We start from the raw sequence: 23,521 nt of genomic DNA, 5'->3' as shown, positions 1-23,521 counted from the left end.
GAACTTTTAATGTGTGACTATTAAATAAAAAATATATATATTTTAAAAATTATTTATTTATTTATTTATTTATTTTTGGCTGCATAGGGTCTTCATTGCTGCGCGTGGGCTTTCTCTAGTTGCGGTGAGCAGGGGCTACTCTTCGTTGTGGTGCTTGGGCTTCTCATTGGTGTGGCTTCTTTTTTTGCGGAGCACCACTGGGTCTAGGCATGTGGGCTTCAGTAGTTGTGGCACGTGAGCTTCAGTAGTTTTGGCTCGCGGGCTCTAGAGCGCAGGCTCAGTAGTTGTGGTGCATGGGCTTAGTTGCTCCGTGGCATGTGGGATCTTCCCGGACCAGGGATTGAACCTGTGTCCCCTGCATTGGCAGGCAGATTCTTATCCACTGCGCCACCAGCGAAGCCCTGAATAAAAAATATTTTAATGTTTGCCTTGTCCCCTTTTGTTTTTATACTCACTTTTTTTTTTTCCTCACTTTTTAATTGAACTCTGAAGTAATTTGTTACACCTTATATTAACGTGAGTTACTATAACATTGCTCTATCTCTTAAGTACCTAAATCCAGTTCTTTATTTTTCCTATGAATTGTTTTGATTTTCTCAAACCTCAGAAGACTATTATAATATAGAGTATAAGGAAGAGAGCCATGAATAACATAAAGTGGTATTTTCCTTTTTTACTTTATTTCCCTATTTTGATGAGTTGTGTATGTGCACGGCTAAGTGTTAAGAAAACTGCTTTCGTACTGACACTTTGAGAAGGTTTACTTTGGAATAGATATCACTGAGGGAGGCAGTATTACCCAGTGGCCTTGAAGCGAAGTGGTCTTTTTTTTTTTTTTTAATTATTGCTAGATTTACCAAGCGTGATCTTTGCCCTGCATTATCCAGCTTGTGTGGCCTTGAAAAACTAATTTAGAATCTCAGCTTTCTCATCTGTAATTTGAGAACTATAATACCTATTCTAGTGTAGTATAATGGAATGATGATTTGTAACTTTTCAGCAATTATGTTGATGATGGAGGTACCCAGATAATTGTCTCATTGCATGTTAGTTGTATATAGGATTAAAAAATCCTTGGTAAAATGTCTATTGAATATTTATAATATGACAGACACTGTTCCTTATTGGAGCTTTCTACTCTGCTGTTTTCTGCGATGCCTCTCTTTGTATACTCTGGATTCAAGTCCTTTATTAGATATGTGCTTTGCAATGATTTCCGCTTCTTTGTGGCTTATCTTTTTTTAACATTGTCTTTTGAAGAGCAGTAATTGTTAATTTTGATGAACTCCAGTTTATCCATTTGTTCTCTTATAGATTTTGCTTTTGGTATTATATCTAAGAAATCTTGGCCCCGTTAAAGGTCATAAGATTTTTTTCTGTGCTTTCTTCTGGATGTTATATAGTTTAAGTTTTTACATTTGGATCTTATATTTAGGTCTAATTGCCACTTTGAGTTAATTTTTGTATATGTTGAGTTATGGAACAAGATATATGTATATATTTTTGCATATGGATGTCCAGTTGTTGAAGAGATTTTCCTTTCCTTACTGCATTGCCTTGGCACCTTTGTCAAAAATCAGCTGTCCATATATATGTTTGTTTATTTCAGGACTCTGTTCTGTTCTGTTGGTCTATTTTCCTATCTTTATGCAAATACTATGCTGTTTTGATTACTGTAGCTTTATAATCTGGTAGTACCAGCCCTCTAATTTTGTTCTTCATTTTCTGAGTTGTTTTGGCTATTCAACCTCCTTTGCATTTTCATATGAATTTTAAAGTCAGCTTGTCCATTCTATAAAGCACCTTGCTGGGATTTTGAATAGAATTGCAATTAATTTATAGCTCAATTTGGGGAAAATTAACATGTTAGAAAAACTGAGTCTTCCAACCTATGAACAGAGTATCTCTTATTTATTTAGATATTCTTTAATTTCTGTCAACAATATTTTGTAGTTTTCAGTGGACAGTTATTTCTCATCTTTAGGTTTATCTCTATTTCATATTTTTGATGCTATTTTAAATGGTATTGTTTTTCAAATTTCAATTTATAATTCTTATTAAGCATTGCTAGTGTATAAAAATACACTGATATTTTTCTGTTTTATATATTTTATTTTATACATATTAAAGCACTGAAATATATGTGTAACATTTGTGTATAAATATACACGTATGAGAGTATGTAGAATAAAAGTGCAAATACAGAAATCAGAAAATTCCTACTTTTTCCATTGTAGGTTAACTTTCTTTGATACTGTGAAATAGTGCTAAAAATAACTGCCTCTCTAATATAGGGAATCTGCACAGTGCCTAAGAATTTAGAAGAGAGAGAAATATATCAGATTACTTTTATATTACATTAAAATTTTTTTTCTAAAAATTTTTAATACAATTTTAAAGGTTACTTTCCATTTACAGTTATTACAAAATATTGGCTATATTCCCCATGTTGTACAATACATCCTTGGGCCTATCTTACACCCAGTAGTTTGTACCTTCCACTCCCCCATCCTTACATTATCCCTCCCCCACTCCCTACTGGTAACCACTAGTTTGTTTTCTATATCTGTGAGTCTTCAAAAATACACTGATTTTTCTATATTGATCTAGCATCTTGCAGTCTTGATAAACTCACTTATTAGTTCTAGTAGCCTTTTTCTTTCTTTTTTTTTTTAAGATTCTGGTCAGTGTCCCACAGGCTATTTGTAAATAAAGACAATTTTAAATCTTACTTTCCAATCTGAATGTCTTTTATTTATTTCTCTTGCCTAATTGCATTGGCTAGAACTTACAGTGCAATGTTGAATAAAAGTAGTGAGAGCAGATATCTCTAACTTGACTTTATGGGCAGTCATTCAGTTTTTCTTCATTAATTGTGATGTTAGATGTAGCTTTTTCTGTAGATGCCTTTAATCAGATTGAGGAAATTCTTCTTTATTTTATTTTTTTATTATTATTTTTTTTTGCTGAGAGTTTTAACATGAATAGATCTTGGTTTTTGTCATATGGTTCTTCTACATTGATTGAGATGGTCATATGATTTTTCCATTTTTAATCTCTTAGTATTGTGAATTACATTGATTGACTCTCAAATGTAGAATCAACCCTTGCCTTCCCGGGATAAAATGCTTGGTTATAAAGTATTATCTCATTTCTTATTGATAGATTCCATTTGTTAATATTTTTTAAGGATTTTTATGTTTATCTTTATGAGAGGTATTGGTGTGTAGTTTTATTTTGTTTTCGCTGGTAGTATCTTATTCTGGTTTCGGTATCAAGGTAATGCTAGCTTCATAGAATAAGTTGAGAGGTGTTCCTTCTGATTCAAGTTTTGGGAAGAGTTTTTGTAAATTGGCATTATTTCTTTCTTAAATGTATGGTAGAATTTATCATCAAAACCATCTGGGCCTGGGGTTTTCTTTGTGGAAAGATTTTAAATTGCAGATTGAATTTCCTTAACATGTATAATGCTGTTCAGGTTACCTGTTTCTTCTTGAATGAGCTTTAGTAACTGTGGCTTTTAAGAACTTAATGTTGTTGAGTTTATTGGCATAAAGTTGTTAAAAAAATATTCCCTTGTTTCTTTTTAATATTTTAAGAATCTGTAGTGTTGTCACCCCTCTCATTCCTGATACTGGTAATTTGTGGCTTCTCTTTTTTTCATGATTAGTCTGCACAGAGGTTTACAAATTTTATTGATCTTTGCGAAGTACCAGCTTTTGGTTTTATTGATTTTTTTCTCTATTATTTTTCTATATTTATTTTCTTATGTTTGCTTTTACGTTTATTATGTTTTTCCCTATTTACTTTAGGTTCGATTTACTCTTTTTCTGGTTTCTTCAGATTAAAGCTGAAGTTAACTTACTTGAGACCTTACTTCTTCTCTAGTGTAGGCATTTAGTGCTAGAAATTTCCCTTTAGTACTGTTTTAGCAGTGTCATCTTTTGAAACGTAGAGTTTTCATTTTCATTCTGTTTAAAATACTTTCTATTTTCCCCTTGGTTTCTTCTTTTACCCATAGGTTATTTAGAAATGTGTTATGTAGTTTCGAAATATTTGGAGATTTTCCAGTGATCCTTCTGTTATTATTATCTAATTTAATTCCATTGTGGTCGGAGAGCATACTGTTCATCACTTGACTCCTTAGAATTTGTTGTGACTTGTTTTATGGTCCAGAATATTGTCTATCTTGGTAAATTTTTTGTGAGAAATTGAGAACAAATGTATATTTGCTCTTCTTGGGTAGAGTGTTTTAAAAACATTGCAATCAGGTTATGTTGGTTGATAGTGTTGTTCAGGTCTACTATATTCCTCCTGTTGCCTGCTTGGTCATTGTTATATCAATTATTGGGAGAGAGGTATTGAATCTCTGACTTTAATTGTGGATTCTTTATTTCTCTTTGCAGTTCTGTTAGTTTTTGCTTCATGTATTTTGAAACTCTGTTATAAGTCACCCAAGTGTTTAAGATTGTTAATCCTCTTCTTGATTAACTGGCCCCTTTATCATTATGGTAGTAGTCTTTGCTGGTAGTAGTCTTTGCTGGTAGTAGTCTTTGCTCTGGAATCTACTTTGTCTGATATTTATATAACCATTCTGACCTTTCATTGCTTTATGTTATCATGATATAGTTTTTTCTATCCCATTGCTTTTAAACCATGTGTCTTTATAGTTGAAGGTAGCTTACAGTTGGATTTTGTTTTTTTATCCAGTTTGACAATCTCTACATTTCAAATGGGGGCATCTACACAATTTTGTTTTAATTTTCACAACCATTCTCTGTGTTCTTATTACCCCACTTTCACTAAAGAAGTAAGAAAACAGAGGGAAAGAATTAAGTTCCCTAATGTTACACATAGTAAATGGTGGATTGTGACTTCAGCTCATAAACAGTATGTCCCAGGAGTCCTACTCAAAATTATAAAATTTTTATTGTAGTGGGACTCTTTTTTTTCTCTCCAGTTTTATTGAGATATAATTGACATAAAATGTTGTATTAGTTTTAGGTGTACGATGTAGTGGGATTCTTAAGAGGTTTCAGAAAAGCAGAGGATAGACTTGGATACATTTGCATTTTATAGAATGTTCATGTTGGTGATGGCGCGGTTTGTGGGATCTTAGTTTCCCAACCAGGGATCAAACCCAGGCCTCAGCAGTGAAAGTGCGGAGTACTAACCCCTGGACCACCAGGGAATTCCCAAGAAGGATAGTTTGAATGGGAAAGTCTTATGTTAAAGGAGTGATATTAGGATGGTCTTGTAGTAATTTAGGAGAGTGATACATTGATACTCTTCACTAAGACATTGGCAAACATTACAAAGAAAGGGCAGATCTGAAAAATATTTTTGAAGTTGAATCAGCTGGATGCAGGGGAGAATGCAGAGAGAAACGGAGCAGACAAGGAAGACCATTCAAAGGTGTCTGGCCAGTATGACTGGGAAAGTGATGACATCTGGAAGGTTAAGAGGCAGGAAATCTGAGTTTATAGGGGCTTTAGACTAAGGTGGTGACAACAGAAATAGCAAGGAACAGTTTTGAGGTGTTGTTAAATAAGTCTTAGGAAAGCAAGGATAAACAAAGAAGCTATTGAGGTTTTGAACCTGAATTAATGGAAGAATAATGGATGGAACATTCTGGAGCATGAACTGATTTTGAGGAGAATGGGAGAGATAATGTATTCTTTGTGGCAGAGTTCTTTGTTATATACTGTAATTTGAAAGCCAAAAGACCTAGTCATTGAAAAATCATTTTAAAATCGGGTAAATGAATTAAAGATATGTTTTAGGTAAAAATTTTAAACTGAATCAGAATAAAAGAAAAATTATTCACTTTTAATAGATATGTACATATTTTGAATTTCAAATGATTATAAATATTTTCAACTCTGTATTTTGAAAAATTGAAAACCTACAGGAAAAATTGGAAGAGCAGTATAATGGATCTTTCAGATTTACTAATCATTAAGTTATTTACTGCATTGCTACATTTACTTTTCTTGCTCCTTCTGTATAAATACATACTTTTTCCTTGAACAATTTGAAAATAAATTTCAACCATCATGACATTTTACCCTTAAATACTTGTATATCTATCTTGTAAGACCAAAGACATTCTTCTTCATAACCATAGTACAGTACTATAATCACTCAAGAAATTTAAACTTGACTGAGTTTGTTTAGTACATTATAGTCTATAGTCAAATTTCCCTGGTTGTTCTCTAAATGCCCTTTATACTTTTCTTCCCAGTACGAATCCAGTCAGGGATCATACATTGTACTTTATTACACCCTATCATGTCTCTTCAGCATCCTTTAATCAAGGACAGCCCCCTTGCATTCTTTTGTTTGGTTTTTTTCTTTCATAATATTGACAGTTTTGAAGAGTTTAGGTCAGTTGTCTTATAGAATATACCATAACCCAGATCTGCCTGATTGTTTCCCTATGATTAGATTCCGGGTAAACATTTTTAGCCAAGAATGCTACATACTTCTCATTGCATCATATCAGGAGGCACATGATGTCCCTTTGAATGATTATTGATGATGCTAACTTTAATCACTCTGTTGTTAAAGGTATTTTCTACCTGATTTCTTTCCTGCAAAGACATTTATTTCTTCATAATTCATAAGTATTTTGAGGTTCATACTTTGTATTCCTACAAAGTAGTAAGCTGTCTGTGGAGTAAAACAGCGGATTGTATGTGTATCCTGTAACTGATCCTAAATTTTAAAGGTGAACAATAGGTATTTGGATGCATATGGAAATCTGGTGTAAATGGAACGTTAGGATGTGCAAGGGGAGGGGTGGGTGTGAAATGAAGATGGACAGGTGGCTCCTTTGTGCCATGTTACAAGGGGAACAATCGAAGGTTTTTAACCTGGTGGTGTTTGGAGTGATGCAATTGGATTTGAGTTTTCAAAAGATAGTTCGATTTAGCAGCAGTCAGTTGGGAGATTATTATATCTAAGCTAAGACGATGAAAGACTGTATCTAGTGCAGCAGTGTCACTGGCAGAGAGAGGAAGGAGATTTGAGAAATATTCATGAGGTTAAAATTGACTGTATTTGGTGACTGGTTAAAGGTTGGTTGTGGAGGATTGAGAGTTCCTTGGTGACAGAATATGTAATTGGATTTCCTGACTCACTGACTAGATTGTGCTAAGTATAAAGTTTAAGGAATTAGATTTTGTAAAAGTTACAGAGACAGGACCTTTTGCATTCTCGTATAGTTTCTCTTACTCTTTGTTCTTATTCTGCTTTTTTGAGGACTATTTGACTGACATTAACAGTATGATTCCATTTAGGGAAGCGATTTCTGCTTGATATATTCTACCCAACGTGTACACTTAGAGCTGCCGTTAAGCCTTCGGATAGAACCGAATTTGGCACAATCTCTTAAAATTCGTTCACTAGTTAGAATAAGATTTTTGTTGCAAATGATCTGTAAGCTCAACTCTAGCTCTAAAATTTTGATTCTGTGGTGTATCTATTTTTCTCTCAGACAGCACACTTTATTTTTGAAAAATTTCAATGTTTTCTTTGTCTCTGTATGTTTTTCCAAGATGTTCTCAGTGCAGCTGAGTCTTGGGGAGCAGACATGGGAATCCGAAGGGAGCAGTATAAAGAAGGCCCAGCAATCTGTCGCTAACAAAGCTTTGACTGACTCTACGCTTCCCAAACCAGTTCAGAAGCCACCCAAAAGCAGTGTTAACAATAACCCAGGTATGGCCCTGACTTGTTTCCTCCTGTTGTCATCTTCTGCATGTGCTGTTCTCTGTATTTTCCTTCATACAGGCCCATTGCATAGTCAACAGGTACTGACAGCACAGATGGTAAAGACAGCCGAATAATAACTGAAGGTGAGAGAATGGAGATGGTAATTGTCATTATTTTAAAAATTTGCTTTAGTGGATACTCTAAATGTGCATTATTTACTTTTTATTTGTGATAAAAAGACATTTGCATACAAAGAACAGAAAATAGGACTGAGTTTTTCTAAAGCAAAGATAGAAATGATCAATTTCTCTTTTTAAATATATAATACATCATTTAATAATTAAAAATAGTTATTCTTTATTTTAGTTTAATGGAAAATTATAAAATTAGCCCTAAGCATCTTATTATTTTATTTGTTCATGTAGGAATGGTTGCCATTTACATTTAGAACATTCATATGGAGTTTAAGAAACCCACAAATCCAAAAAACCCACCTGTGTGTAATATACTGCTAAGTAAATGAGTGTTCTAATTTTAAGCACCTAAGAATAATTTTAAAAAGTTGTTCTAATTGCATGCATTACCAAAAACATTATACGTCCAGTTACCTATTGGGAAGCGCAAACCTGTATCAGACACAGTACATGAATTGGTAGCCTCAAATTAATAAAGTTCCATAAGTTTAGTGCCAACCCTGTGTCCATTCACTCATCTGTTAACCTATTAATGCAAGTGGTTACCTTCTGACCGATTCTGCTTTAGGTGGAGTACTTTTGTGATGGAGTGAACAAAGACATTTTGCCTGCCAGCAGTGACTCTGTAGTCTGTTGAATTACAGCTCACATGCTTCTGCTCACAGTCAGGTCGGACACTTCTTTCCCACGTGGCACGTGTTAGGCAGACAGTCTCCTCTTTCAAGGACTGCTTTTTCCAGAACTCCATGACTTTCCTAGTAGTAGGCCTTTTGCATCTGTTCAGCTGATTCCAGTATTTATTAAGTATGGGTAAATAAGCCAAAATATTATGATAATAAAGAAAAAAAACCAGTTAAGCTTGAAGCTGGTAAGAGGCTATCTACTTTTTTAACTTTTAAAACTCTTCAAATTACTGGTTGATCATTAGTACCACACCACCACCTCTGTTTATTAAGCATTTGTTTTAATATATCTAAGAGTTATAAACCATTGTCCTTTGCTGTGAGGATTTTAGTCATTTACATAAAACATGTAACTCAGTGGTAAAGATTAAGTACCAAGTGAGTAATAATAGGCAGCAGTATTATAAGTAATGATAAACATGGACTGAAGTAGATGAGGTGAGATACAGGTCATGAATAGAGAGTAGGCAGGTATAGAGGAGAGAAAAGAATATTCCAGGCTGAGGAATACGATGAGGAAGGGCATTGGAACAGGAATCTGGATGATGGGTTTTGCAAAAAAAATTTTTTTTGTAGACGGTTTTTAATTAGAGCAGGTAAGTGGCTAGTAAGAGACAAGACTAGAGATGTAGTTAGAAAGTAGATTGTGATGGACTTGACTGCAGCTTTAGGAGATAAATTTTATCCATAGTTTGGATTAATTTTCACGAGCAGGTGGATGATGTGTTTAAAAGAGCAGTTTAGGAAGTTGAGTTTGACATGTGAATGGGAGGTGGAAAATACCAAAAAGCAAAATCAGTTAGGAAACCACTGCCGTAGTTTACGGGTGAAGAAAGAAAAGAAACACATGTGCAGGGAATGCTGTTGCCCCCTCCTCTGCTGGAATATTGGCATGGCAGTTGGAATGGACAGAAGGACAAGTGTTACTGACCCACTGGTGGAAGCCATGCTTGTGGACCAGCCCCCCAGGGCAGATGCTGTGAAGCGAGAGCAGTTGTGTGCTGAGCTTTGGGTCAGGTCCACTTCCAGGGGTTGTAGCCGGAGGTAAACTAGCAAAGGAGTTAGAGGAAGGAAACAGGAGAGAGTCTGGCTCACTGGCCTTTCAGACCAGTGGAGATAAGAGTTTCCACCATGGAATGCTGCAGTGAGCTGACAGAATGAGTAGATTTTGGGGGGTAAATTTTAATTTTATTTCTTTTTATTTTTTTGTATGACATTGTACACGTTTATTCATTGTTGAGGTAAATTTTTAAAATGAAATATAATATTATGTTCTGGCAGGTGCACAAATTATGGTTTTTGAGCCTTGATGGCGTTTTGCACTGTGAACACTTTGCAGGCTTTACCAGTGCCTCAGAAGCCTCCCTCATGCCCTCTTTTAGTGGTTAAACATCTCCTAAGGAACCACTCTTCTTCTCTCTGTCATCCTAGATTTGTTGTGCCTGCTTGTTGGAATCATGCATCATACTTTTTTGTGATAGCTTGTTTTTCTCAATGTCATGTTTGTGGGATTCATTGTGTTTTGTGTTAACAGTCTAGTATTTCTTTGCTATGTAGTATCCCACTGCATGGATATACCACTATTTACTTATTCATTATACTAATGGTGGACATTTGGGTTGCTTCTAGTTTGGGGCTGTTAGAAGTAAGATTGCTATGAACATTCTTGTATGTATACATTTTTGTTGGCGATGTAGCTAGGATTGGAATTGTTGGGTCGTAGGTTATGCATGTTTTCAGTGTTAATACATAACGTCAAATTTATCACATTTCCCTCCCACTAGCAGTATATGAGAGCTTTCCACATCCTTGTCAATATAGGGTATCTTAAAATTTCTACCTATTCTTCTGGGGATATAGTAGTATTTCATTGTGGTTTTAATTTGCATTTCCCTAATATTAAAGTGATCACCTTTTCATATGCCTGTTGGCATTAGGGTGTTCTCTGCTGTTGATATATTTTTCCTGTTAAGAAACTGCCTTGTCAGTTTTTAAATTTTTTCAATTTTTTATTGACTGATAGGGTTCTTACATATTCTGGATTAATATACTTTGTCAGATATGTGTATGGCAAATATCTCCATATTCCTAATGGTACATTTTGATGAACATAAATTTTTATATTAATGAAGTCTAATTTATTAGTCTTTTCCCTTATGGTTAGTGCTTTTTAAAAATTGAAGTCTAACTGACACATAGCATTATATTAGTTTCAGGTGTACAACATAATGATTTGATATTTGTATATGTTGTGCAATCACCACAATATCTCATTAACATCTGTCACCATACATAGTTATAAAATATTTTCTTTCTCGTGATGAGAACGCTTTAGATATACTCTCTTAGCAACTTTCAAATATAAAATACAGTATGATTAACTATATCACCATGCTGTATATTACATCCCCATGATTTATTTATTTTATAACTGGAAGTTTGTACCTTTTGACCCCCTTTACCTATTACGCTTCCCCCCACTTCCCACCTCTGACAGCCACCAATCTCTTCTCTGTATCTATGAGTTCTGTTTTTTTGTGTTTTCTTTTTTTTAGATTCCACATGCAAGTGAGGTCATATGGTATTTGTCGTTCTCTGTTTGACTTATTTCATTTAGCATAATGCCTTCAAGAGCCATCCATGTTGTCACAAATGGCAAAATTTTTTTTTTATTGCTGTATAATAGTCTATTGTATATGTGTATCTTCACCTCTTCTTTATCCATTCATCCATCAGGGGACACTTAGCTTGCTTCCATGAACATGAGGGTGCATATGTCTTTTCAAGTTAGTGTTTTTGTTTTTTCGGGATAAATGCCCAGAAGTGGAATTGCTGGAATGGTGGTGCTTTTTTTGTGCTATTTAAGACATCTTTATCTCCCACAAAATTGTGACGATAACCTCATATTATTTTTAGAAGTTTTATTATTTTATCTTTTAAATTTAGATCTACAGTCTATCAGGAATTGAGGTTTATGTATGAGGTGAGGTAGGAGTCAAGATTTTTTTCTTCCTTTTAATATATAGACATTCAGTTAACTTAGCACTTTTATTGAAAAGACAGTCCATTCCTGTCTGCACTGCAGAGGAGGGGAGATCCAGTCCTGACTTCACAGGAAGTAGATGGGTCTTAAATAGTAGTTATGTCCCAGAGAGGAGTTAAATTTAGTACAGCATGGGTAATCTGCCAGTTAATGAGGAGGATATCATAGAACTACTTTGCTTTCTCCTTCCTCTTATTTTTTTAAACTTTTTTTAGAAATAATTTCTTATACATATAAATTTTGTAGAAAGAGTACATAGAGCTCCCAGGTACCCATCACTCAGAAATGGTTAACATTTCTGAACCTTTTGAGAATAAGTTATGGACACGGTGTCCCATTACCCATTATTTCTTAAGTACACAGACACTGTCCTATCAGGAAGTTAACATCGATCTGGTATCACCGTGTAATCCGCAGACTCCAGTCACACTTCACTGATGGTCCCAGTTATGTCCTTTGTAAGACCAGCATCTAATCAGGGTCATGGGCTTACTGTTTCTCTTCCTTCCACTTCAATCTGAAACAGTTCCTCAGTCTTTCTTGTTTTTTATGACCTTGACATTTCTACACATCATTTGTAGAATGCCCCTCACTGGAGTTTGTCTGGTGTTTCCTCATGATTTATGCATTTTTAGCATGAATATCACAGAAGTGACCTGGGCTCATATCAGTGTTTCATATCAGGAGACATGATACTGATTTGTCCCATTAGTGATGTCTTTTGTTTCTTGGTGGAGAGTATGTCTGCCAGGCTTCTGTATTGTAAAGTTAATTAATTTTAAGTATGTTTTATTATTAAATAGTGTAATTAACAAATATTTTTTAAAATAAATTTATTTATTGTTTATTTTTGGCTGTGTTGGGTCTTTGTTGCTGCGCACGGGCTTTCTCTAGTTGCGGTGAGCAGGGGCTACTCTTCGTTGCGGTGCACGGGCTTCTCATTGTGGTGGCTTCTCTTGTTGTGGAGCATGGGCTCAAGGCGCACGGGCTTCAGTAGTTGTGGCACACGGGCTCAGTAGTTGTGGCTCGCGGGCTCTAGAGCACAGGCTCAGTAGTTGTGGCGAATGGGCTTAGTTGCTTTGAGGCATGTGGGATCTTCCCGGACCAGGGCTTGAACCCGTGTCCCCTGCATTGGCAGGCAGATTCTTAACCACTGTGCCACCAGAGAAGTCCCGAACAATTATTTTCTGAGGAGGTACTTTGAGACTATATAAACATTCTGTTCCTTATCCAACTTTCTTTCACCTACATGAAAGACTGATGATTGATGATTCTTGTCTGAATCTATGACTACTCTGAAGGTTGCCAAAGGGTGATTTTTAATTCCGTATTCTTTTTCAATTTATTAGTTGGCATTCTACCCAAGAGCTTTCTTGTCCCCGTCATTTTTTTTGTTTGTTTATTTATATCACTATAGACTTTTGGATTTCTGTTATACCTACAGGTTTAGGATCTACAATTGTCATTATTTATTTTGGTGCTCAAATTGTCCCAGATTTGGCCAGAGGTATGACCCCTTCAAGTTGACTCCTGTGTCCTTCAGATAATTTCCTCATCATTCTTTGGGCATTTCTTTCTGGCACGATAAGATGTTCCTAGGTCATCTTGTGTTTTCCCTGCCCTGGCTCCAATCATTTCTCCAAGAGCCCTGATTTATTGATTAATCAATTCATTCTTTCAACAAATATTTATTGAGTGACTACTGTGTTCCAGGGACTTTTCTAACTTCCTAAAAAGTTGTTTCTTTAAGTGTTAGTAATACGTTGCTCCTTGAAAACTAGTTGTGGCATCTGGTTTTAATCTGTCACATGATAGGAATCCACAATTGTTGTTATATACGTTTGTATATCTAATTAATTAGTCTTTTTTTTTAATCATTGGTAAATGTAGAAATTTCCTTTAATGTATCTAAAAACCACTAAAAACTGATTATGTGTTTACAGTGTCAACTTTATAGCCATAAAATACATGAGGATTCCTATGTAATGATTATCTTTATGCAACCTGGGTCTAACCGTCACATGTTGAAAACAATGGTACTTAGCATTTCCTAGAGACAGCTCATAGTTTGAAGTTATTCTTTAAATGTTTTCTGTGAGAGCATTACTATGTAAGTAACGAGAGGTATGCACATGTGGAGATGTCAGTCTCATTCTGTAGGAAACAGATGGAGTTGAAACCTTTTCTTGTGGTTTGTGCTTTTCTGCTTCTCTTCTACTCTCCTTCACAACACCAGTTTCTGGCATTTCTATGAAGAAAATGTACTGTAGCCTTACTTTCAAATGAGGAATTTGTATGAGATTATTTCTTTCTTTAAATAATATGAATACAGTACTTTTACCTAGTTTAAAATGCAATTTTGGTGGTGTGGGTGGCAGACATAGTATATCCTACCAGTACATTAAAATCATCTTACTGGTCATTTTCAAACACATTAGTTTCCTGTTTATTGCCATACTTAAAGGATGAGGTCTTTCAAGCTTTTTTTTTTTCTTCTAGTTTTCCCATTTGAACTTTATGCTATTTGTGTCTGTATGATTGTTGCAAAGTAGAATTCGTAATGGCATAAATTGTACAACTGATTAATCTGTTAATTATTAAACTGAAATCTTTATGGAATAAGAAAAATTTAAACTTCTAAAGGCGTAGATGGCTCTTTGGTGTTAAAAATGATCTTTGGAGAACTGTTAGGCAGTTTTAAATTTATTGTTAAACATGAACCTACCCTCTGACCTAGCAGTTCCACTGCTAGGTGTATACCCAAGAGAAAAGAGTGTATATGTCTGCTGAGAGACTTAACTGAAGAGTGTTTGAGGTGGCTTGATACTTAATAGCCTCAAACTGAAAACAACCCAGATGTCCCATCAAGGGCAGATTAGATAAACTCAGTGGAATGCTTTTCAGTGGTAAAGTTTGAAAGTGATATTCAACAAAGCATTATGTTGAGTGAAAGAAGCAAGACAAATTAATACATATTTAGATTTGAAGAACAGGCAAAGCTAATCTATGATGACAGAAGTCAGAATGGATAACATGGGGAGGTGGGCATTGACTGGGTATTTCTGGGTGATGGAAATGTTCAGCTCTTGATCTGAATGGTGGTGGTTGTATGAGTGTTACATGTATAATAACTCATGGAGCTGTATGCTTAAGGTTTGTGCATTTTACTTATCCCTCGGTAAAATGCTATAAGAAACAAAGAAAGAATCCCTTTGTGCTTGACTTACTCTTCCTCTGCCCTGAGTATATGTGTTAAATTTGGAGTTTGGACTAATTCAACTTACTATTTAACATGTTAGCTTTTCTTTGCTGTTTTTCTTATCCTTATCTTTTTCTTTTCTGCTTTCTCCTTTGTCCTCCGGCCTCCTTTATTTTTTCCTTTTTCTTAACCTTGGTTTAGTTCCTGTTCTTACTATGCTCTTCAGTGGTTTCATGTGAATTCTTTAGAAATGAGACATAAAATGAGCAGCCTATGACTCTTGACGGCTTGCTTATGACCTAGCAGCCAGTTGTGCATTTGTGTCAGGCTCCACCACCCCTCAGCTAGTACTTTGTGCCCCAGTTTCTCTGCTGCAGTAAGTGGATCCATTTTTGTTCATGATGAAGGGGAGTCTTAAATGTATGGTGCAAAAGGCATAATTCAAATGAAATAATACAGAATTTACATTAGAAATAAATTTTACTCTCTATAAAAGCTTTAGATTCATTTTTGTCATTTGTTATTTGGAACATATATATGTATATTTACTGAATAACCTTTTTTGACACTTAAAATAACTTGACATAATAACTGTACATTGTGTGTTATATTTTATGGGATTTTTCAAGCTTTTACAAAAGTAGAAAAAATAAGCTATTGAACATCCCTGTACTTGTTTTCAGGCACAACAGTTACTCACACATCCCATCTTGTTTCCCATCTCTCTGTCCTCTGAATTATTTTGAAACAAATCTCAGATATATCACTTCATCCATAAACGCTTCAGCATGTATCTTTTAAGATTATCCATAGAAAGCATTACTTGTATTTACTATTTTGTCCTGTTGTTGGTTATAGAAAAAACTCAAAATTTATTTTCATTAAATAAGTCCAAGAGTTACTGATGACCCTGTACATATTGCTAATTCTAGTTGCTTGATAACCAAAATATGACTTAAAATATTCACAGATGATAATGCTTTTAATGATTAAGTAGTTGTAAGCTTTCTGGAGTAAGTAACTTTGAAATTCAGTAGTTGCTTTATAATATCCAAACGAAGCCATCTATGAATCTTCTGTTTTCCTTGTTTTGAAACAGTGGGACTATAAAGTTGAATTTTTGGTCGTTAATGTACAGAAAATGTTGCAACAACCCCAAAGAGATTTCACTAGAAACGCTTCTCCTGTTTATGTAGCTTTTTTATGCACCCCCTTAGAAAATCAGGCAGAAGAGCCTCCACTGCCACCTTCTTCCATGGTAATTATATGTGAAATAAATATGGACTGCATGATTTATTATGGAAGTATTTCACTTGTGTGCCTTTAATATTTCTTTTAAACAGGTAGTATAACACCAACTGTGGAACTGAATGGGCTTGCTATGAAAAGGGGAGAGCCTGCCATCTACAGGCCGTTAGATCCAAAGCCTTTCCCAAATTATAGAGCTAATTACAACTTTCGGGGCATGTACAATCAGAGGTTTGTATGTCTTCTTTGGTTTTGTTCTTATTTATTATTTTACGCATATTGTGAAAGTTTCTGAAACTCAAAAGGTATTTTTGTTGTAAAGAAAATTCACCTGGGGCATTTTGCATGGAATTTAGATATATCAAGCTTATCAGGAATACTTAAAGTAATAAATAAAGAAAATTAACTTTTTCAGGAGCTGGTTGTTGCTGAGTCATGAGAGCCCTGTGTTCGCTGCACGCAGGACCATGTTTTAAAATCATTGCACAGTGTGGTGTGGGCTTTCCAGTTATCTTGCTCATTTAGTCACCAAGCAGATGCTTAGCTTAATTAGTGCTTTTCTTTATTTGTCCGCATACATTGCAAATATGACTGTTTATAACTTATAGGAAAGTTGTTAGAAGGATTTACTAAGTATTTCTGCACATTGAATAATTTTGTGATAGTTATAAGTGTAACAGAATTTTCTTTTGCACGCATGGCAGAATTCTTTTAAAAAGTTCAGGGTTTTTTTTCCTGATCATTTATAAAAGTCATGTAACTCATTGTTGAGAATGTGGAAAATGCAGAAAGTTGAAAATACAAATAATTTGCAATCCCAGAACTAAACACCTTTAATATTTTGTTGTACTTTACATTCTTTTTATTCTTTGCATATAAATATATTTAACCAAATTGAAATTATCCTTTATATGCAATTTCTGTATTACTTTATGGAGGTATAATATATGAACAGTAAAATGCACAGATCTTAAATGTACATCTTGATGACTTTATTTTATTATTTTATTTATGTATATATGTATTTATAGTTTATTTGATGACTTTTTTACATATTTATATCCTCGTGTGATCACCACCCCATCAAACTCCAGAATATTTGCATCACCCTGAGAGTTTCCTCACACTTATTTGCACTTGCTACACCTCCTCCCAGAAGTAACCGCTGTTCTATCACCATAGGTTAGTTTTGCCTGCCCTTGAACTTCTATAAATAGACTCATACAGTATTTATTCTTTTGTGTCTGGCTTTTTTCACTTCATATAATGGTTTTCTTGTTTTGTTTGTTTTTGTTTTTTGATTTTTTGAGATTCATCCATGTTGCTTGTACCTGGGTTCTGCCAGTTTTTATTGCTGAATGATGTTTCTTTGTATGACTATATCATCATTTGTTCATTTTGAATATGCAGTATTGTGCCCTCTTTTCACTCAATACAGATATCATTTTTCATATCTTTAAGTAGCCTTTGAAAAATATTTTTGATGGTTATATAATGCTTCATATGGCTAGGGTATACTTTACCAGTATTTAAACAGGTATAAACAATGAATACTTGATAAGTATATTAAAAAAATACCTGTTTTTTGATCATCTAGATTGTTCCTCCCCTTTTTTTGACAATTATAAATAATGTTGCAGTAAAAATTCTTTATATACAAGTTTTTGTTCACATCACTGATTATTTCCTTAAGATATATTACTATAAGGGGAATATTGGGTTAAAAAGAGTAATGTTTTGATATTACCTGATTACATTAAAGCTTATACTAATTTCTTATAGTATGTTTTGTACTATTCTGACAACATTGAGTTTAAAACACATCGTCTTGTTTGATAGTTAAAAAGTGGTATGTTTAAATTTTTTTGGTTTTATTGATAACTTATGAGGCTCAGCAGTTTTTCAAATATATTAGTTACTTGTCCATTTTGATTTGTCTATTTTAATTTGCTAATTTTTATTGCATTGCTCGATCAGTCTTCCAATGTTTATGTGTTGAGGGTATTAGCGTTAAGTCTATTCTATTTGTTTGATTTTCCTGCTTTTAAAAAATTGGCTTTTAGTTTTGTGTTTGTTTTTAACGTACTACAGTTTTAAATGTTATATGGTCTAATCTGTTAAATTTTTTGGTGTGATTTCTCCCACTGCTTCTACGCCTAAGCAGTTCTTTCTCATGTGTGATCAGATATTTGCTGATGCTTAAAAAAATTTTCTTTTTAATTGAGGCATAATTGACATATAACATTGTGTAAGTTTAAGGTATACAATATATTGATTTGATGCATTTATATCGCAGTAGGATTGCCATTGTAGTGTTAGCTGATAACCTCTATCCAGTCACATATCATTTCTTTTAGTGTTGGGATGCTGATGCTTTTAAAATCATTTTGTATATTTACCGACCAATTATTACAATTCAGATATGAGGAGAAGTTACTTGTCTAATCAACAGACAATCTAATACTTTTTGGAGTCTTGCTTGGTAGTGGAAAAATTGCCATTTAAGATCTCGTCCTATTCAAATTGTAAATGGTTCGTTTAAATATTGTTCAAGTTCTCTAAGAAAAACTTCTGCCTCTCCCGCCTTCCTTTCCTCCCCAGTGTGTCTGGGGGGAATCTTCTGTATTGTCCTGGTGGGAAGGGAGGGTGCGGGCTCCTCTGGTCTTTGTGCTAATGTCTCTTGCCCACCAGGTAGCTGATAGCTCTCTTGCCTGCCCTGCTGAAACCTGCAGTTGGTGACTTGCAGTCCATCTTTTCCCCCCCGGTAACACTGTCAGAGAGTATTTACCATCTTCCCCTTGCTGTCTTGGCCTAAACTCTTACCTCTCCTCGGCTCCTTTGGATGTTGTTCCATTCTCATCCTCTTCTGTCTAACTCTGGAACATCCACTGGCAGGCTTACCAGCTCTCAACTTGGTGTCCACCCTGCATGGGAGGCAAGAGGGACACACTGTTTCTCTTAGAGTTGCTTTACTTCTCTTTTTTCTGTAACATAACCACTGTCTTTCTCATCAGTCTGAGGTTACCTAATATAAATAAAACTATTTGCCTACTTGAGTACAACAGATAGGTTTGATCACCTGAGAAAGGAACACCTTGTCTGTTTTATACTTGAAAGATATTTTACTTTTAATGTACTATAATGAAGACTCATGACGATATTATATGTAAATGCTTATTGTATTTTGATATCTGTAGTCCGTTATTTGAAGTAAAGTTTTGATTAGTGAACTTATTATTTTTAAATGAAAGAAATCTAGTGCTAAAACAATGAAAAATCAGACAGTAATCTCTGTCCTGGGTAAGGTGACAATTTTGATGAAGACCTAAAGGAAAAGAGGGAATAAGCAGTGTGGATGTCGTGAGAGAGGGGAGAACCTTCAGGCAGAAGAGACAGCAGCGCAAAGCCCCTGAAGTAGGCGTGTGCCTGGCGCGTTGATGCCGCCACCAGGACGCCAGTGTGGCTGGAACAGAGTGGACCTGGGGGAGAGGAGTTGGGATGTGAGAATGTGACAGGGGTCTGTCTGGTGGTTTGGTTTGATTTTTTTTTTTTTTTTTTCTGTTTTAGATTTTCTGTTAAGATTGTTGTCATTTTTCCTTTGTTGGCAATTTCTAGTTTCAGGATCTGATTCCATGGATGTCATGAGGGCTGCAAGAATTTTTTAATGACTTCTCTAGAGGGTTGTGCCTTAGGCCATTCCCATTTAATGGATCAAGTGGACTTTCCCTTCAGATTTTTGGAGAGTCTTTAGAATTTTCTGTAGATCACAAAGGGTAAAAAGAAAATAAGGAAGTACTGGTAAGCTGCCAAACCATGTTTCAACTTAAAAGCTCTCTGCTCACAAAAGGTCAAACCTACCCATTACTCATTAGGCTGTTAAAATTATGGTTTCACATATGACCTTAATTTGCAGGTGGCAACACCTGAAAGCCTTACAGGGAATTTGGAGCCAAAGGTCAGAGGAGACGCTCTTCTTGTCAGACTCCAAATGAATCAGTAGCTTCTTAATAAGGCAGAGACTGAAAGGTTAAGAAGTCTAGGAAACAAGTATCACTTAGAGGGATTTTTGAAAAGGTCTTTTCATTTTCCATTTAAAATAATATCAATTAATTAGATATTACCCATGCTGTCTTTTAATCTGTTCTTTTCTGATGAGGTTTCTCCACTTGAACTTATTCAAAGGCCTAAGGAGGAACTCATAAAAAGGTCTCCCTCCACCCCATTTTGTGATGGCTGGAGAAAAAAGATTTATCCATGAGCAAACTCTGTGGATACAACTTGGATTCTAAAATACCTGTTTCTCCCTTTGCTGCACCCAAGATGTTTGAAAATGAATACGTCCAGAAATCTTTTTCTTTCTCATTTGGGGCACTGTTCACTAATGACAGAGTACAAGATGTAAAGATTGGAGAACAATTTTATGCTTTTGTTCTCCCATCTTTGTTATAAAAACTTACATACCTTATCTCAAGGAGTAGAATGGCTGAAATCAGGCCTCCAACAAATAATTTATCAATTTTTTGTATTCACAGATTAAAAAAGCATTCTTGCTTGGCTAATGGCCAGAAAGCCCTCTGATCTACAGATGCAGATTGCCAAAGGGTCACAACTCAAACTATATTATATGAGAATGGGAATTTCCGCTGTATGTAACTGGGAGGTCTCTTGGGGAAGTCTTCAGGCATGGTTGATGCAGAGCTTTAGTGTTGTTTTTCCTCATTTTCCGTTTCTCTCTTTCTAGCTCTTGTCTCATTTTTCCTGTGCTTGCCTTTGTTTTCAAAGATACTCTCTTCCATTTGCTGTACCGTATACGCTACATCGTCCTTAGAGTTGTAGTACTAGAGGAGGAACACATTTTTGATTTTGTTTTTGGATAGTTCTTAGAAAAGTTCCGAGTAGCCTGCTCATCCCAGAATTTGGGGATCCCAGAATTCATTCAGACCAGATTTGGTATGAGGGGATACTTTAATTGGCTAAGCTTGCGTTTGTGCCCAGCCTGGAGAAACAGGGTTTAGTCCCATCCAAACTGCTCTGCATAGCACAATTATTTTATAGGGTGGTTCCCTAAAGGCAAAGATTCAGAGGGAAAATCACTTCCATTACAGTCAGAACATTTGGTTCAAATCCTGGTTCTGATGCTTTCGGTTATGTGATCTCGGACAAGACCCTGGACCTCCCTTAGTTTCCTCATTTGCTAACTAGAGATAATAATACCAAATGAAAGGGCTTTAGCAAGATTGCACTCATTCAGCAAACACTTACCTAATGCCTACTCTTTGCCATGTGTTGTGTTAGAGTAGATACTTTGATGAAAGACAATCTGATAGACTCTAGTCTGCTAGAAGAGGAAGACAATGAAAAGAAACTAACACAGTGATAGATGTGTCCATTGAATGCTATGGAAACATTGAGAACAAGCACAGCACTCAGTTTGGGGAATTAAAGAAGCCTCCCAGAAGGAATTGACACCTGAACTGAATCTTCAAGGTTAATGAGGCATAAGCCAGGTGAAGAAGGTAAGAAAAAGCAATCTAGATTTTGTGAACAATGGCAGGGAATCCTGAGAAGTTTAGTTCATTCGTGGACTTGCAGGCAGTTTGGTTTGAGTGGAATGAAAAGGCTGAAGTTCAGGCAGGTCGATAATGTGGATGTCCTCAAGTGGCATGCCAAGAGGTTTAGATTTTATCCTGAAGGTGATTGGGAGCCTTCGAAGGATTTTAAGCTGAGGGATAAAATAATTGTATATCTGTTTTAGGAATATTGCTTTCACATTATGTGGAAAATAGTTTGGATAGGCTTAAAATTCAAGGGAGAAAGATGTATTACAAGGATGCTGTAATTCAGGCTTAATGTGATGAGAGCCTGGAATAGTGGGGATGGGGAGGAGGGAACAGTGTCTAGATATTTAGGAGGTAGACTTGGGGATTGATTTAAAAAAATTTTTTTATAGTTAATTTTTATTGGAGTATAGTTGATTTATAATGTTATGTTTCTGCTGTACAGCAAAGTAAATCAGTTATACATATACATATATACACTCTTTTTTAGATTCTGTTCCCATATACGTCATTACAGTGTACTGAGTAGAGTTCCCTGTGCTATTGTTATCTATTTTATATATAGTAGTGTGTATGTGTCAATCCCAATCTCCAAGTTTATCCCTCACGCCCGCCCCCCTTCCCCTTGGTAACCATAAATTTCTGTGACTCTTCTGTTTTTTTTTTTTTTTAATTTTTTTTTATTTATTTATTTATTTATTTATTTATTTATTTATTTATTTATTTATTTATTTATTTATTTATTTATGGCTGTGTTGGGTCTTTGTTTCTGTGCGAGGGCTTTCTCTAGTTGTGGCAAGTGGGGGCCACTCTTCATTGCGGTGCGCGGGCCTCTCACTATCGTGGCCTCTCGTTGCGGAGCACAAGCTCCAGACGCGCAGGCTCAGTAATTGTGGCTCACGGGCCTAGTTGCTCTGCGGCATGTGGGATCTTCCCAGACCAGGGCTCGAACCTGTGTCCCCTACATTGGCAGGCAGATTCTCAACCACTGCGCCACCAGGGAAGCCCTGACTCTTCTGTTTTGTAAATAGATTCATTTGTAGGCATTGGTTGATAGAGGGTATTAAGGATGACTTTCACATATCTGGGTCACTGGTAATAGTGTTCACAATGAGAGGAGTTGGAGTAGATCTCTGGAAAGATGAGGGATTTGGTTTTGACTGTGTTGAGTTTAAATTGCCTGTGAGATATTTAGGAGGAGTCCATTTTATCATTCTTTAAAGCCTCACTGAAGGGCATTCGAAGATTATCTTTGGCTTTGAGGGTTTCTTGGAGGTACTTATGGGAGGAGGAACTTTAGGGTCTAGAGCTTTCAGAACAGGGATGTGTAATGTATCTTGGAGAAAATGGCATTGTTTAGGACACAACCTAAGTTTGAGTGACACATCTATTCTTCATTCATCTAGTATTTATACTTCTTTCCCAAAAGGATTTGGTTATATTAGATGCCATCATTCAATCTGGAACAATTTCACAGCATGCACCCATGCCAAGTGTCCCTTGTCCTCAGGTATGGTTGGTGTGTTTTATGTCAAAACAGTATTTGGTTGCCTTTGGCTAATGTGTCCAGTTCCTGGTCCAGTCACTTGTAGCTAGGTTAGTAAAGTAGTTTTCTCTTACCATGTGTAGTATGAGTCATAGCAAGTTAAATAAGGAAAGCATTTGAACTGTTTTGCCAAAAAGTTACTTGTTCTTATAGGCAGATCCAGGTACCTACTTGAGGCGTCATAGTCTCTTCCCCCCACCCCCAGTTCCCCTGGTTAATAAATAAGCCTATGAGACTTGGAACTTTATGGACAGCTATGGGTATTAGTAGACATTTGATAGGTGAAAAGTTTTCTGAAGTATCTGAACTGATTTTATTGCAATATGTTAATTATCAG

At 35.5% G+C, this 23,521-nt stretch overlaps 1 protein-coding gene across 9 annotated transcripts in view; it reads left to right on the top strand.

Moving 5' to 3' along the window:
• Positions 1 to 23,521, top strand: part of STAU2 (staufen double-stranded RNA binding protein 2) — a 304,415-nt gene that overhangs the window by 34,991 nt on the left and 245,903 nt on the right. For 8 of the 9 annotated variants that reach the window (XM_068525601.1, XM_068525600.1, XM_068525596.1 and 5 more), the window contains 2 exons: positions 7,560 to 7,719; positions 16,176 to 16,311. In XM_068525601.1, the coding sequence (XP_068381702.1) occupies positions 7,560 to 7,719; positions 16,176 to 16,311 (296 nt within the window). Of the gene's footprint in view, positions 1 to 7,559; positions 7,720 to 7,837; positions 7,857 to 16,175; positions 16,312 to 23,521 lie in introns of those variants that run through there. The other variant, XM_068525603.1, reaches the window with a different exon arrangement.

The sequence above is a fragment of the Eschrichtius robustus genome, chromosome 17 (assembly GCF_028021215.1).
Source record: "Eschrichtius robustus isolate mEscRob2 chromosome 17, mEscRob2.pri, whole genome shotgun sequence".
In the NCBI taxonomy this organism is placed as follows: Eukaryota; Metazoa; Chordata; class Mammalia; order Artiodactyla; family Eschrichtiidae; genus Eschrichtius; species Eschrichtius robustus.
Note: the sequence above shows the minus strand (reverse complement) of the source record. Positions and strands in the feature narration are given on the sequence as shown.